Consider the following 17265-nt stretch of genomic DNA (forward strand, 5'->3'; position numbering starts at 1 on the left):
GCACCACTGGGAGGTGTCAGCTTGTCACCAAGTTCACAACTCCAGACTTCCATGGAAGGCTTGCACAGTGACACTACCTTCCCAGATTTCAATATTAAGAAGCAAAAGCTCATTACTACGCTTTTCAAAACCAAAGAGTAGTAACAGACTCACCAGTTCTTGAGCACAAATATGTGCTATAAAAACAGAGATCAGCTTACCTGGGCAAAAGCCAAGTTCAGCACTGTTTCAGAGGCCAAATGCTGCAACCGGTACTCCTTGGAGAGAGCCAGAGCCTGCAGGAGCACAGGCAGCGCGATGGTAGGGGAGGAAGATCGCCAGTACAGCTCTGCCACAGACAGCAGGACACTGCCCACAAAGAGGAAGGCATGGGATGACAATAACCAGCACAAAGTACCACCTAGGTGAGATGCACAAAAGCCCTCCCTTACCTGATCACCATTTCTGTATTCCTGATTTTCTGACAATGAATCAACAATTTTTGTAAAAGCTTGTGCGCCTCTGACATTTGGTTCTGAGCTTGTAGTACAGTTGCTTTTCTGACACAGAAACAAAATAAACACAAATGGTTATGTTGATGTTTTGCAAGGGTTGTAAGCAGAGTCACTTTCAGGTTTAGAATCTCTATTTCCTCAATTAGACTGTAATTGTAACCTCCCAAGGGGAATAACTGTGTCTGATATAATTTTTCTTAAAAGAGAAAAAAAAATTGTGTGTGTGTGTGTGTGTGTGAGCACATGTGTGCACACACACATACAAGCACACAAGAAAAAAGTCTGGAATTATAGATAGCATGTTAGTGATTATCTCTGGGTACTACTTAACTTTCTCCATTTTGTTTATTTGTATTTTCTAATGGTCTGTAATAAATAGGTAATAAATAGAAAAAAAAGTTTTTTTCCTAAGTTAATCAATTAAGTCACACACAAAACAAATAAGAATAAAGCCATTTGAGAACTACTTCATTCTGGGGTTGGAGTTTTCAAAATTTCTTACCTGTATACACCCTCTATGCTATTAAGAGCTGTGATTCCTGTAACAATTGAATCAGCCAAATGATATTTGCCATCATTCATTGCTCTGTCAAACTGTATTTTTTGATCACACAGCATCCATAACTAGTAAGAAAAAAAACACAGTTAAGAACAGAATGGCAGGGGCTTCCCTGGTGGCACAGTGGTTAAGAATCCGCCTGCCAATGCAGGGGACACGGGGTCGAGCCCTGGTCCGGGAAGATCCCACATGCCACAGAGCAACTAAGCCCATGCACCACAACTACTGAGCCTGTGCTCTAGAGCCCATGAGCCACAACTACTAAAGCCCGCGCACCTAGAGCCTGTGCTCCACAACAAGAGAAGCCACCCACCGCAAGGAGAAGCCCGCGCACCACAACGAAGAGTAGTCCCCACTCCCCACAACTAGAGAAAGCTCGCACGCAGCCAAAAAAAAAAAAAAAAAAAGAACAGAATGGCAGATGTTCACCTCATTATTCAACAGAAATATAAAAGTATTTTCGCTTGCTTAACAAATATCCTTACAATTCACACACTTTTTTTTTAGATTAAAAAAATTTTTTTTAAATATTTCAAGTCTGTGAAAAAGCACTAAGAATAAAATAACAAAACATGTATAGCAACCATCAACTTTGTCAAATCACAACATTTTGCTTTACTTGCTTTGGATACTATTGCACATTATTGAGGTACTTTGCAAATTCCATTCTCCTCTTTCTGTTTTCAAAGGAAGCATTTGATCTGTTGTTTATCATTCCCATTTTTTTTAAGAATTTTTTTTAATGAGTGATCTATGACGATTGATTATTCATTCATTCATTTATTTACCGCACGGCATGTGGGATCTTAGTTCCCCGACCAGGGATTGAACCCACACCCCTTGCATTGGAAGCGAGGAGTCTTAACCACTGGGCCACTGGGGAAGTCCCCCCAATCATGTTTTTATACTTTTACAAAATATTTACTTATCCTTAAACAATATATAGTATGATCTTACATGTTTTTAAATTTTGTATAAATAAATAGCATCATACTGTATGCATCCTTTGACAACTTGCTTTTAAGCTCAACATTATTTTGGGGAGGCTTAAACATGTTAATACAAGTAGTTCTAGTTCATTCCTTTTCACTGATGAATAGTTTTCAACTGTATGAATATGCAACAACTTATCTATTCTTGTGTTGATGGGTATTTAGGTACTTCCACTTTCTCACTCTTCTGAACAGTGCTGCAGCAAACACTCCCCTACATCACCCCCTGTGCTGTGCAACAGTTACCCTGGGTATACAGCAAGCCGTGGGAAAGCTGGGCTGTAGGACATATGCACCTTCTCCTTAACACAGTGCCCATTTGTTCTCCAGATGGGTCACACCAGTTTACACTCCCCGCCGGCGGTGTATGACATGACTCATTGCTCCACACCTTCACCAACAATTGGTGGTGTCAGATATGTTACTTTTGGCCAGTCTGATGGGTATGAAATACCTCCTTATTTTTTCATTTGTATGTCCCTTGATCAATAGTCAGGCTGAGCATCTTTTCATCTCTTTATCAGCCATACATGTTTCTTCTAGAATGTGAGTTAAATTGTGTCTTTTTTTTTTTTTACTGTGCACCTTCTTAAAACATGCCTAGAACAGTAACCGAAACTGCTCCATCACATTAGCACTACCACAGAACCACGCTTAATTCTTTTTCCCCACAGCATCCTTGGGTGCTAGCTTCTATTTTGTTCGCTTACCACCTTTCCATCTGGGTACTCTGAATTCAGATCACAGCCAGCAGCAGTGAGATCCCAGCACAGCTCATAAGCAGACGGGCATTCACACCATATCTAATGAGGTGGGGCCAGCAACCCATGTGAACGGAAGCCCCCCTACCCCCGGCTCAGGGACCAACAGTAGGAGATTCCCAGGCCATGGTCTCTCATGATTTCAAATTCCCTAATTTAGTTAATACGAAACTTGGTAAGGGGAGGAAGAGAAAGAGGCCCCTCGTAATAGTTTTCTTGGCCCCATCAGAGATGGAAATTGGTGCAAAAAGGAACAGAGTGCCTAGGACTGCTTTATAAAGTTCATTCCCTCTGCATACATCTTGCCAAAAGGTTATTCAATTCTGGGAGGAAAAGGTTAAAGCTGCCAAGTAGGAGAAAACAGAGTAACAAAACGGAGACCTAATTCTTGATCTATCAAAGGACACTGATGATTTCTTTGCTTACTCCCATACAGTTAGAGGTATAGGGAATACTAATTTAAAACCACGAAGACAGGAATGAAAAAAGTACCCTACTTTAATCTTTTCTCAGAGGTTATTCCTCAGCCTTCTGGAACGCAGTTTACAGAGTCTCCTATGTTGACCTCAAAGCACGGACGTCACAGAAAGGAACCAAGACACGAGAGGCTGAGGGGAGACTCTAAAATACCCTATTTTGACAATAATGCAGTAAAAATGGTATTTTCAAAAATAAATCGATGACACACAAAAGGCAGGTTACCTGGGCATGCTGACTGTTAGGTGGGAATCGCTCCTTCAAGTGCTTTAACACTTCTGAAGCTGCAGCGAAACAGCCCTAAAATAGAAAGCCACGATTTGTTTAGCACGCCTGTGCTGACACCACACCTGCGATCCCACTCACAGGACATGAGTATGACTCACCTGTTCTTGGCGCAGCAGCCTGATGACCCTAGGCAGAGACTGTCAAGTATCAAGGGGCCATTTTTCTTAGGCTCTAATGTATTTCACTTGTACATTAAAAAAATTGTTTTTTAATTACACCTGTAATACATGTTCACTCTAGGAAAAAAACTTACGAAATACATGTGAACAACGAGAAAAAGGCAAATTACTTTTAATCCCACCAAAGATAATCACAGTAATTTCTCGGCACATATCCTTCTGAACTTCTCATATTCACATGAATATAAAACATATAAGTATTCCAAAAATAGGTATACATACCATTTTTGTAAATTGCCTATGTACCACATGGTAGGTACTCAATAAATATTTTTTGAATGAATGAATCTTTTCAGTGTCAACAAATAAATCTATACATCACAGTATTTTATTAGGTAAATAAATTATAGTCCAATCAAAATAATCTCCGGGCTTCCCAGGTGGCGCAGTGGTTGAGAGTCCACCTGCCGATGCAGGGGACACGGGTTCGTGCCCCGGTCCGGGAAGATCCCACATGCCGCAGAGCGGCTGGGCCCGTGAGCCACAGCCGCTGAACCTGAGCGTCCGGAGCCTGTGCTCCGCAATGGGAGAGGCCACAACAGTGAGAGGCCCGCGTACGGCAAAAAAAAACCCAAAAACTCCTAGTTTGTGATACTTTGATTGTTTCCAATTTTTTCCATTTTAAAAATGCTAGAATGATTATCTTGGTGGATACATCTTTGCATACTTGTCCAATTATTTCCTTAGGATAATACCTTAGAAGTAAAATTGCTGGGCTAAATGGTAGGCACTTTTAAGCTTTTTGATAGGTATATTACTAAATTACCATACAGAAATGTACCAAGTACTCTTTTTTTTTTTTTTTTTTGCAGTACGCGGGCTTCTCACTGTTGTGGCCTCTCCCGTTGTGGAGCACAGGCTCCGGACACGCAGGCTCAGAGGCCATGGCTCACGGGCCCAGCTACTCCACAGCATGTGGGATCTTCCTGGACCGGGGCACGAACCCGTGTCCCCTGCATCAGCAGGCGGACTCTCAACCACTGCGCCACCAGGGAAGCCCATACCAAGTACTCTTATACCAGCATTCTACACCTTTCTCCTCCCCTGATATTTAGCTTCTTTGCCTATTTGTTTGATGAAACTGGTTATTTCACTGTGTTAATTTGAATTTCTTTAATGACTAGATTGAAATTTTTTCATGTTTTATAATCATTTATGTTTTTTCTGTGAATACATGTTCATGTCTTTTTTATACTCTTATATTGCTAGAATGTCTATCTTATTAAGCCCCCAAAAGCTTTTCAATTTGTCCCTATCCTTTGGTCAGGTAGTATATCTTCAGTCTATATAGAAGCTCAGTTAGACCACAGGTGAACTTCTATTTGAAGTGAATTAAGTCAAAAGTATACTGAATTATAATAAAAGATCATTAATCTTTTTATTCTTGTGATTTTAACTGGCCAGTCTTGCCAATTATTTTCATGACTACCATACGGAGTTGGGCGTGTGGATCTAGATGGCTGTCAAACCTTCAGGCCAAGTAGAGAGAACAGTGCACACGGCAGCACTCCCCCAAAACATTCCTATTGTGACCTGCCATTTCCTGAGGCTGGGAGAGGAATGTGACACGATGAACCAGAGTTACGCAGAAAGAGTAAAGGGGGCCGGATCTCTTAGCACTTCCTCTGGGCTGCAGGAGGAAGCTCACAAACAGCAGTTCAGACCCCATAACTTCCTTCTAGGTTCACCCAAGCCCCAGTCACCACCACAGCAAAGTGCAGCATCCAGTTTATCTAGAGATCAGTTTCAGGACACAACTGGAAGCACAACACAAAGGAAATAAAAGAGCAAATAGAAATTCATGATAAAACTGCCTTCTCCGCAGTTGGCCAAGCTTAATTTCATAGGTGTAAGTCTAACCTGTATAATTGAAAATGTGACAGTCATCAGCTCAGTGGGTTTATCTACATGGTCAGTGTTCTGACACTAGAAAAGTCTTTCTAAGGCAGGTTGAGAAGAGGTGGGGAAAGAGACTGAATTGAAATAAAGTGGCCACTGACTGTCTTCTAGCTGTATAATTAGAGGTCTCCTAGCACATCCATTGGAGCCAGGCAACAATGGCGTCAGCAGGTCTTTCACATAAGCCCGGAGATAGAAAGATTAATACAGACCCAAAGAGCATGGTATTACCCCCAGAAAAAATCACAGAACTATTAACAACTGAACTTGGAGAAAGCTAAGGCTAAAGAATTGAGCCAAGACCAGATTTTCGTAAAGCGGTTCTCCATTCCAGGAGATGAAGAAATAATTTCTACCCTACATCACTCAAAGAGAACCAAAGGGAAGTTATTCCACTCTTTAAGCTTGGGGTCAGTGGGGAGAATCCTACTTGAAAAAGTCACAAGGGGACACTGTAAATGGGTGGATTGTATGGCATGTGAATTCTATCTCAGTAAAGTTGTTGGGGAAAAAAAGTCAACGTGAGGCTCGTACCAAATGCCTAACTGAACGTTCACTGACTCATTTATTACAAACGCTCCACTTAACCAAGGCACCAGCAGAGGAAAAGAATCCACGTTAAAGACGTTCCAGAACCACTACGAGGGGGGAAAAAGACCAAGAAAGTGATTAATGTGCAACATTCCTGGAGGAAAGCAAACAGCAAGAGCAGCTGGTCTGCTGTTTTAATGTCAGAGAGCTCAGGCGCTGCTTCCCAGATACAGGAAGATAGCAGCTGATGGAGGTGCAGGCAGACGCCATCAGCCAGAGCCCATCCATGCCCTTTGTTTACACAGCCACTTAGAGGATTGTAAAATGCTAAAGTATGTCTAGTAGAGGGAAGTATTTATAGACTTCTGAAAGGGGTGGAAACCACTCAAAGATTTTAGGATGCAGATTAAGGAATACTGAGTGTTAGGATGCAACCTAATGATCATTATTATACCACAAAGAGGTGGAGAAAATAATATGATCAAGGAAATGTGCTTATAGCAAGGCAGCAAGTTAGTTGGAGGGCTTTAGATAAGAGCTTTCCCTGACCTTTTCCCATGGAAGAAGATACTTTTGAGCAAAGGGGAAAGGAAGCCTAGAGCATCATGAGAGACCCTTTAATCAATCCCCTATAAAAAGAATCGTGTGAAATTACTTGGGCTGTAAGTAAAGGTAATGCCCTATTCCAACTGTCTTTCTTTGGAGTCAATCAGACTTGGGTTGAAGATCTGACACTGACATTTACTGGCTGTGGGTATGGGATTTAGCTCCCTGGAGCTCAGTTTCTTTTCTGTGAAATAGGGGTGATGATAAAGCTGACCTTACGAGGCTACTGTAAGGAATCAGGAAGATGATACATGTAAATCGCTAAGCATAGGGCCCGGCACAGGACAAATGTACAACAAACCTTGGCTATTGTCATCTTAGCTGTACTCTTATTATGTTCTTCCCTTTCCCACAAACAAACACAGCTCTACTACCCTAAATTTCAAAGACTCCTTTTTATTCCATTTGGTACATAGAAACAGCTGACCTCTCACTCTCTTCCCTGATGCCGAAAGAGATCCCAAGTTCAACAAACCTTGCAGACTCCACACCCAGTCCATTTCTACTGGTGGGATTTCACCCTTCCAACCACTTGCATCCAACCAGACCCGTCCAGTGCTTTTCTCAAGCACTAGAGGACAGAAATGGCGGGGCCTACATGGCTCCAGAAGCACAGGGCCCGGCCACCTGCCCACCTGCTCCGCGTGCAGCTCGGCGAGGTGGCCCAGCGCCACAGCAAACGATTCCGTGTTGTTCTGCTGCACACCTGCGTTCACCGACTCTAGGCTGTTCATGCTCAGCAGCAGCTGGGCTTGCTGCAGGGCCATGGTGCTGGGGAGGAGACACAGGAAGCCCCATCAGTCAAGAGACACAGGCTGCCCTCAGCCACACTCTACAGTTACCTTGGGTGGAAACAGGAGGAAGCAGGTTCTGGCTTCCGGGGAGCAGCTGCCTCCCAAAGCCAGTTCTCCTGTCCTCGGGACGAGGAGCATCCTGGATGTGCAGCCCCAAAGAAAACGTAGTGGTTATGGCACAATTGGGAGCTCCAAGCTCCAGACCGCCCCACTGCCTCTAATTTTCCCTGTGGTCACAGTATGTTAATTAGTTTTCACGGGTAAATTCAGACCTGATGCCATCCTGGCACTGGCTGCTCTGACAGTGGAAGCAGTGGCTAGTGTCTGCAGCTGTTTCAGACCACATCGTGCCAAAAATTATTTCAAGTACAAAAACAAGACTGATAAAATAGGCACTTCCTTTCATGACTGAATTCCTAGAAACAGCATATTGTCTAGGTGAGGTAGCTCCAGGACTAAAAATCTGGTTCAGAAGTTTACTTCCAGGCTACAGGAGGCTAAATGGGAGTTACACACAGAGCTGGAGACAGTCCAGAGAATACACCCTGGGCAACAGGGAAGCAACTTTCTTTACATAGCAGCTTTTGGGTTAAGGGGGTGCTCGGCTTGAGTGAGTGTGGCCCATGCCTCCTGGCCAACAGGAAGAGAGGTTCCCATCTCAGAGTGCAGGGCCGTGGTGCTTGGAGTCAGAGGACCTGGGCTTGGGTCTGGGCTCTGTCGCTTGTTAATTCGTTTGTGATCTGGGGCAGATCAGATTTGTGAACCTTGTCCTATGCATCCTGGAATGGAGATCACCCCCCAGTTACCTCCCAGAGCTGTTGGGAGGAGTAAATAAAAATGCGCATAGGAAAAATCTTTGCAAAGTCTGTGCAAAGCAGAAAATGTTTTAAAATTCTAAAGCGCTTTCTTTAATCCCCTGTACAAACAACCTCCATCCATTTGGCCTTCAAAGAACCCATTTGCTGGCTTCTGCTCATCTATAAAAGGATTCGTGCCCTCATAGCCTTGAAGACTCACCTGCGGCCGTAGAGTCTCCAGATGGCTGTTTTCTGTGCGATGCTGATGTCGATGAGCTCTGACAGGCTGTGTTTCCAGTGCAGGAGGTCGGAGTCCTTTAGTGCATCCATAAGTTTGTTTGCGGTCTTCCCAGCAAAAGCTCTCTGCTGAACTAGGGACTGTATTCCCAGAGAGGCGAGGTACTAAGGGGACAGACATACGCACGACTCATGATAGAGATTACGTGACAAAATTTTGTTTTGCTCTTCAGAAATTTGGCATATTTCATTTCAGCACATGCACAATGATAGCACTATTTAAAAAGAAAGTACCTGTTAGCCTGATCCTGACCCGTATGCGATATGTTCCTGAAAAACTGGGGATGGAAGAGAGGGTAATAGTACAATGGGAAGAGCCAGGGCTTTGAAATTAAATGGATCTGGACTTAAGCACTGCCTCTGCCATTTATCATGTGACCTGGGGCCAGTCACTTAGCTTCTTAGACAAGCCCATCTGTAAAATGGGCATCACACCCATCATAAAGAATTATTTTAAGGATTAAAATTAAATAGTATATATCAAACAGTGCTGGGCACATTATGTGGTAGGAGATTAAGAAAGGCTGCCTATTATGAGCATAATTATCTTTTCATTAACTTCTGGTATAATTTTCAAGGATGAAAGCTCAACTAAAAAAAGTCCACTTAAATCCGTAACAAAAATTGTGCTTAAGAAGTCTATCATTTATTTTTAAATTTTTTTTAGACAGAATAAGGTTCTTTGAGCAATAGTAATCTAGATTCTAACAGTCATTACTATTTCATGTGTAGAGACTATGCCCTTTCAATGCCCCTCAGTATTTGTCATCGAGGAATATAATTCAGGTCCTTCCCTGCTACTCAAAATGAGAAAGGACAAATCTGCTGGTCAGGTCTACTGGTTCCTGGCTTTGTTTATTATTTCAAATAAGGATCAGCAAACTTGTTCTGTAAAGGGCCAGATAGTAAATAGTTTAGGTTTTGCAGGCCACAGTTGGTCTATGTCGCATATTCTTCTTTGTTTTTTTTCCCCCAACTATTTAAAAATGTAAAATCCATTCTTAGCTTGAGGGCCATACATAAGCAGGCAGTGAGCCAGATCTGGCCCATGGGCTGTAGAGTTTGCCAATCCCTGGTTTAAAAATAAGCCTTCCCTAAAAATTTTCTAAATAAATATGTGTAAGTTAGTGTTGATAATAAACTAAACAAAGATCTCATCAAGTTGATAAATGCAACTTTCACAGATGTTATTAGGATAAAGGGAGCAGAGAGAAACACATCAAGAGACTTTAGTGGTTTAATAATTAAGGTCACATGAAACTACCAAGAATAAAACCATACCATTTGTTTAAACAATCTCACAGAAAGATGAGCCTTACCGGTAACCCAAAATGTACAGCTTTCTTCACAGAATGTTCTAGAAGAACATAGCTATCGGATCTCTTCTGTCCCAGCACATAAAGCCAGCTCTGGCAAGAGAAGTCATCAGAATGTATCATAACAATAATAATGGCTAATGTTCTGTTGAAAGCATCAGCATGGTTGTAAGAACAAATTAACAACACACAAGATAAATCCTCTAAAATATACTTTCACAAATTATAAACCTAAATGAAACCCATCAAACATATTAAAACCATCAGACTGAAATAATCAAGCCATTTATCTTCTTCACCTCTGAGAGCAGTGAGTGGCAAATGTTCCAGAAAAAAAGCATGAAGCCCCCATATGGCCTGTAACTGAGAAAGTGAAATGCTCAGGTGGTTGCTGAAGTCTGTGTTCTACTTGTGCTTGGTGATGATGCTTTGACAGGACCAGGTCTTATCCAGTTACCAGTAATGCAAACACCTTTGTTAATGCCAACACTTGATGCGGCAGCTTTGCATGGCAAGCTGCATTAAAACTTGTAGACAAGAAATGCCTCCAAAGTAAAATGGACATCAAGAATTAAGAAACATAAATAAACATGGGTTGCCTTTCCTGAATTTCCCTGACCCCCTAACTAGTTTCCCACCACTGCTGAGGACCTCCCAATTCAAACGGGCCCTTTCGAAAGCCAACTCAACCCAAGGGCAGAACTTCCAAGACAGGAAGGTGGCCTCACCAAGCAATGCTGGAGACACACGTGATCGTTGGACTCCTGGGCAATCCTAATCGCCTCCTGCAGGGCAAGCTCTGCCTGTTGACTAATGACAGACTGAACATTAATAACTCATTAACAACCACAAACATGTACAAGCAACAGTAACAGGAAGTCATCTGTACGGTAATTCACCAGCGTGCATGCCTCTGGGTTGGAAGTTGAAACCACGGGCTTATTCCCTCAGAGGCACTCCCCTCCCCCAGCGGTAAGAAACAGTAACAGTGGAGATACAGAACATGTCCCTTCTAAGGTGGACTTCTACTAAAAGGGACATGAAAGAATGGCTTTTCTTCATCCCAGCTCCTAAGATTTTTTTTTTAGTTGTCTACTGCTGAGGGGAGGGACAAGGAGAGGATGTAAGATTTTACTTTCCATTGCCTTCGCTTCTGCATCATTTGAAAATTTTTTTTAACTATGGGATCTGATACTTTTATAATTTTTTCAATACTAGTTTTTAAAAGTATTTTGAGGATTTTCCCTTCTGAGATGTCTTCTTTCTGCTCATGTGGTTCCCCTCCCTCTGGGATGTGTCCCCCAACCTCGCAACTTCTGTGGAAACTCAGCCAACTGTTCTTGGCCCCACTGGGCCTTCGCTTCTGAAAAAGCCCACAGAAATGCTACCTGCCTGCGGTGCTTAATTAAATACTACTGTGCACCACCCTCTATTTATTTAATCTGTGTTAGTTTTATTTCTTCAACCTGCAGAGGGCACAGAAGTTCTATAAATACTGGATCACTGAGGATCTCAAAAAAGAATCAGAAATTCTATGGGTAGCACTTACATAGGGAAAAATTAATGTCAAATTTTCTATCAACACGAGCAACAGCCTCACACAATCAATTAACAGCTGAATTCTTCCTCAATAATTACCTGTTTGAATAAAGAAACCAGATACATTTTTACCTATTTTACATTTCTTTTAAATCCCTTTTAATGCTGAGAGGCACCAGAATATAAGCTATTTGAAAGCAGGAAGCATATCTTTACACACAGGCCCTCAATAAATATCAGTTGATTTAATTTTGTTGAACATCTGATGACCAAATAAATAATGTTACATTTAGAAAAAAGGTTTTTGGGAGAACTGTATAGATAGTATGCTAAAACAGGACTAAAGAAAGACTATTTTTCTCAGGTAGGAAGAAAAGGTAGATTACCAACACAGAAACTTCAAAGTTTCTGGCAAATCCTTAAAGAACCTATGGTTTTCCATTGCTGCTAATCAGAAAAGCCTCTGATAAAAATTTTCAGTAAAAGAGCAAGAGGCAAACTGGTTGTAAGGTCTGAAATGCATTGGCTGTCTACCGTTCGCAAAATGCCAGAGCAGAAAGATCTGTAGCCTCTAAACAACAGCTTCCTATGTCATTCAGTGTAAAAGCCAAAGTCCTTACTCGGGCCTACAGGACCCTAAACTCTCTGACCCCTGCCACCTCTACAACCCCGTCCTCCTCTATCCCCCCTTACTACAGCACTCTAACCGCACTACTTGCTCCTCCTCAAACATGCCAAGTAAATCCTGCCTCAGGGCCTTTGAACTTGCTGTTCTAGCTAATAAGGACACTCTTTCTTCAGATAATGCACAGATTACTCATTCCCTCAATTCCTTTAAATCTCTATTCAAATATTAAGTTAATAGAGGTAAGGGAGGGCCAAGTTGCTACCTTACTATTTAAACAGAAATTTACAAATTGACAAATAAGTGATTTGTGTGTATATCTGGAAGAAGAGTGTTACTTATGAAAACAATAGTACTCCCCATCATCACTCTCTAATCTCTTATCCTGACCTATCACTACCTGATTCATTATAATTATGTTTAGTGCTGTTTATTATTTATCTCCCCCACTGTAAGCTCCATGAGAACAGGGGTATTTTTTTTCCTCTTTTTTTTCACTCCTGATCCCCAGCACCTAGAACAGTGCCTAGTACATAGTAGATGCTCAATAAGCAACTACAAAGATTTTCAAGAAATCTTCACAATCCTATTAGCTAAGTGAGAAAGATTTATACAAGCCCATAGCTCCAGGACTAAAAATAAAGAAGCCTGGAGTTGAGTAAATCAGATATTAATTAGTAATTAATTCCATACAGTTAGCTGCCTATCCACTGATAATATTGTAAATATAGAGAAATTCATCAACAGATTAATTACTTGTATCTAGCAGACTGCATACAAATTTCCAAACCCTAGGGCAAGCTGTGTGTAACACAGAGATAGGTTACTGGCAAATATTACAAATGGTGCTGCTATTTATTATGAGTACATAAAACATGAAAGGCCCTGATCAAAGAGGTTATTAAAGCTGGGCAGAAAAAAAGAAGTTGACTCTTAAAAGATAATATGGAATCTCACAAAATCATGAAGTTCAGAGTACCCTTAAACATTTTTTGGTTCAAGTATCAATCTGACACTTGGATTCCCTTAATGTCACCCTTGCTGCACACATGAGCACTCTGCTGACACCTTTCTCAGAGGGTTCCATACAAGGAAACCTCCTCCTTATAAGGAGCAAAAATGTTTTGCCCTTTAACTTGCACTTACCAGCTCCCTATCTTCTCTAGTAGTCACACCCTCGATCAATCTAAGCCCTTTTCACATGACCTTCACTACAGGAAGATGTCAAACACATGCTTGGCTAAATCATTTCTTTTCCAGGCTAAACATTCTCACATCCTTCCCACACTATTTATATGACATGGCTTTGAATGCCTCCAGTAAGGCTGTCCCCCCAACAAGCTCCAGCTTGTCTATGTCCCTTTTAAAATGTGACAACCAGAAGTTAATAGAATTTCCTGGTTGTTGCCTGGGCCATAGAGCAAGGGGTAGAAGTCTCAATTCTTGAATTTGGAACACTATACTTCCATTAACACACTCTAGTCTCTATTCAAAGATGCCTGTGGCAGAAACCATATTTTTCTTAAATGGGAAAAAGCCACAGGGGAGGCAGAGAGACTCTTTCAATTAGTAATTTCCTACCTTTTCACCATTATTCATTCACATTATTTCATTATTTCCAAAATAGCCTCCATATTTTGAAAGCTTTTATCCTCTTAAGTCTTTACTAAATAATAACTGATCAATTTCCAATTTTTATTTATTAAAATCACAGGCATATCTTAGCAATGGCATAAGTCATTGTCACGCACTGAGCTGCCTGAATTCCAACCAAAAGCACAAACGTGACGTTCGGTAAGCCACGCAGTCTTTTATGCAGTAAAGATACAACTTCCTTTTGGCTTTTTGAAATACTGAAAATAACTTTTACATCCCCATTATTACCTCTGAAAAATCCTGTTGGGAATCTCTGGCCTAATGACCTAATTTCCTTTTAATTCAGTGGCCGTTATTCTTAGAAGTAAAGAAAGAAAGAGGCCGTGTACTTGGATGGTAATGCTAAATAGTGACACCAGGGGGCAGACTCTTTGGGCAGAAGGTTTTCATTAACTTCTGTTCACTGCAAAAACCTTCCTTCTTTAGAAGTTATTGACAATTCCAGGTTGAACAGGCTCTTTCTTTTCTCCTTTTCCTTCTTCTTTTTTTTTAATACAGCATATTAAAAAGAAAATACATCTCAATTAACATTTGAGAGATAATTTCTTCAATTTCCGCATGAACAAAAGTCTATAAACTTACTAGTGACCAAAGCGGCAGTGCAGGGCAGCCAGGTTCAGAGCAGCGTATCTCAAGCTCCGGCCATAGCCCTCTTCCCCATTACTTTTGCTTTCGGCTCCAGTAAGAATCAGGCGGTCAAAATAATGAAGGAGGCTGTGTGTTGAACTGAAAACATCTTGGACCCGGAGGTTGTTTAAGTAGCTGAGGTAGTGCTAAAAGAAGAAACAATCAACATATTTTAAATGCTCTGCTTCCTCTTGTGTAATAATAATTCAGAGAGTTCCACTGGCTGCAAACACCTGTGTATCCCCTACCATTTTAACAAGATGGTCATAGTTTAGCTTAATCTTTTCCCCACAGGCAGGGTTAAATAGGCTTAAGGTACATTAGCTGGTTTGGGTATACTTTCCCCCCAGAAGGTGTACCCAAACGAAAAAAGGGAATTCCATTAGAATTTGTGTCAGAGTTTTATCCTGAATATTCATCCACTATGCCACTGGTTATATTAGGATCCATGGGTGATACGTGAGGATGGAGGGGGAATCACCTAGCTCAGGCATTAAGGAACAGTGTGAGTACAAAACTAAAGATCTTAAAACTTGAATTCAGAGCTTCCCTGGTGGCGCAGTGGTTAAGAATCCGCCTCCCAATGCAGGGGACACGGGTTCAAGCCCTGGCCCGGGAGGATCCCACATGCCACAGAGCAACTAAGCCCATGCGCCACAACTACTGAGGCTGCGCTCTAGAGCCCACGAGCCACAACTACTGAGCTTGCATGCCGCAACTAATGAAGCCCACGCATCTAGAGCCCATGCTCTGCAACAAGAGAAGCCACCACAATGAGAAGCCCACGCACCACAACAAAGAGTAGCCCCCGCTCGCTGCAACTAGAGAAAGAAATCCCCCCGGGCCAGTAGGGGTGGAGGTGGGAGGGAAAGCTTTGCAACCTAGGCTGAGTCCTTTAAGTGCCAACAACATGATTTCTTTCCAAGAACCTGGGTCATTCGGCCAATCCTCATTTGCACGACTACTCAATAGGAAGAACAGTCTTGTCCCTGCTTTCCAACTTAGCAACAAATTCTGGAAAAGACTCACCGCTTCAGCAAAATCAGGATTAAATTTCAACAAGTTGTTCAACTCTTTCTGCAAAGAAGCTGGAGTGAGGGCTTTAGTCTCATCATTCTTTAACAAAGAAGCCTGAAATTTAAAAATGACTACTCAGTAGAAAGAAATGACCAATAAACATATGGACATGTATACTAAATAGCATCATCTGATTACTTTTTTTTCTGCACCTACACTCTCCTCTTGACCATGCAGAACACTGTTTCCTCTTCCTGGAATTCTAAGCTTCCCAACGACCCATCCACATAGTCTTCCATGCAAACTCCTGCTCAGTCTTCAGGGCCCAGTTTAGATTTCAGCCACCTGCTTCTATCACCTTCTAAACTAGATAAGGTCCTGTAAGTACCGACATGCTCCCACAAGCGCCCTGCACTAACCCTTCCTGCAGTACTTATCAAATTATATTAAAAGTACCAGCTGACCCCACCCCCAGACTGTAAGTGCCTTTAAGGCAGGAAGTATGTATATCCAGCCTGGCAAAGGGAGATGCACACTTGCCCTACTCCTGGTTATCTGTTTCATATGGATGGTACCAGCAATGATTATATAAAATATGTAGAAAATGACTTCTAAATTAATGATTAGTACTTAACTGGGTTATGGACTCTTCAATTTTAGCTAGACAAATTTTTCTTTATGAATAATAATAATTTCTAATTATATTTGAATTCATTATATCATTATAGAAGATTCCAAAAATATGGAAAAGCATACAGAAGAAAACAAAAATCATCTGTAATCCTTCCACCTAGAAATAACACTATTTTTTTGTCAGTGTATCTCATTCCAGTCTTTTTTCTGTGTGTGTGTGTGTATGTGTGTGTTTATACATATACATACGCATACTTTTTTAACAAAGTTAGGATATATCATTTTATTACCTGCTTTTTTCATGTAATAATATATTATAAATTTGTCTCATCATCAAATGGGCTTTGAAACTACGATTTTTTAAGCAAAAGTATTAACCCTTTGTCATACGTATTGCAACTCTTTTTCCCGTTTTGTTGTTTCAGTTTTAATTTTGTTAGAACATGTACTGACATGTAGATGTTTTTCATTTTTATGCTGAAAAATCAAATGATCTCCTACGTGTTTTCTTCCACAGCTTTTCTGTTTAGAAAGTCCTTCCCCACCCAGAGATCAGTTAAAAGTTAATATGTAACATTCACAGAGGGATGGACAGGATGAAAAGGCAGAGGGCTATGTACCAGATGAAGGAACAAGATAAAACCCCAGGAAAACAACTAACTGAAGTGGAGACAGGCAACCTTCCAGAAAAAGAATTCAGAATAATGATAGTGAAGAAGATCCAGGACCTCGGAAAAAGAATGCAGGCAAAGATCGGGAAGATGCAGGAAATGTTTAACAAAGATCTAGAAGAATTAAAGAACAAACAAACAGAGATGAACAACACAATAACTGAAATGAAAAATACACTAGAAGGAATCAGTAGCAGAATAACTGAGGCAGAAAAACGGATAAGTGACCTGGAAGACAGAATGGTGGAATTCACTGCTGTGGAACAGAATAAAGAAAGAAAAAATGAGAAGAAATGAAGACAGCCTAAGGGACATCTGGGACAACATTAAACACAACAACATTTGCATTATAGGGGTCCCAGAAGGAGAAGAGAGAGAGAAAGGACCCAAGACAATATTTGAAGAGATTATAGTTGAAAATTTCCCTAACATGGGAAAGGAAATAGCCACCCAAGTCCAGGAAGTGCAGAAAGTCCCATACAGCATAAACCCAAGGAGAAACACACC

At 41.3% G+C, this 17265-nt stretch overlaps 1 protein-coding gene across 2 annotated transcripts in view; it reads right to left on the bottom strand.

The window, feature by feature from the left end:
• The window catches only part of ANAPC5 (anaphase promoting complex subunit 5), a 38370-nt gene that overhangs the window by 4104 nt on the left and 17001 nt on the right, over positions 1-17265 (bottom strand). For both annotated transcript variants that reach the window (XM_079943508.1, XM_079943509.1), the window contains 10 exons: positions 15467-15568; positions 14393-14583; positions 10719-10800; positions 9994-10083; positions 8598-8779; positions 7422-7557; positions 3509-3583; positions 997-1118; positions 432-539; positions 201-348 (listed from right to left, as the gene is read on the bottom strand). In XM_079943508.1, the coding sequence (XP_079799634.1) occupies positions 201-348; positions 432-539; positions 997-1118; positions 3509-3583; positions 7422-7557; positions 8598-8779; positions 9994-10083; positions 10719-10800; positions 14393-14583; positions 15467-15568 (1236 nt within the window). The remainder of the gene's footprint in view (positions 1-200; positions 349-431; positions 540-996; positions 1119-3508; positions 3584-7421; positions 7558-8597; positions 8780-9993; positions 10084-10718; positions 10801-14392; positions 14584-15466; positions 15569-17265) is intronic.

The sequence above is a fragment of the Stenella coeruleoalba genome, assembly GCF_951394435.1.
Source record: "Stenella coeruleoalba genome assembly, chromosome: 14".
NCBI classification, from domain to species: Eukaryota; Metazoa; Chordata; class Mammalia; order Artiodactyla; family Delphinidae; genus Stenella; species Stenella coeruleoalba.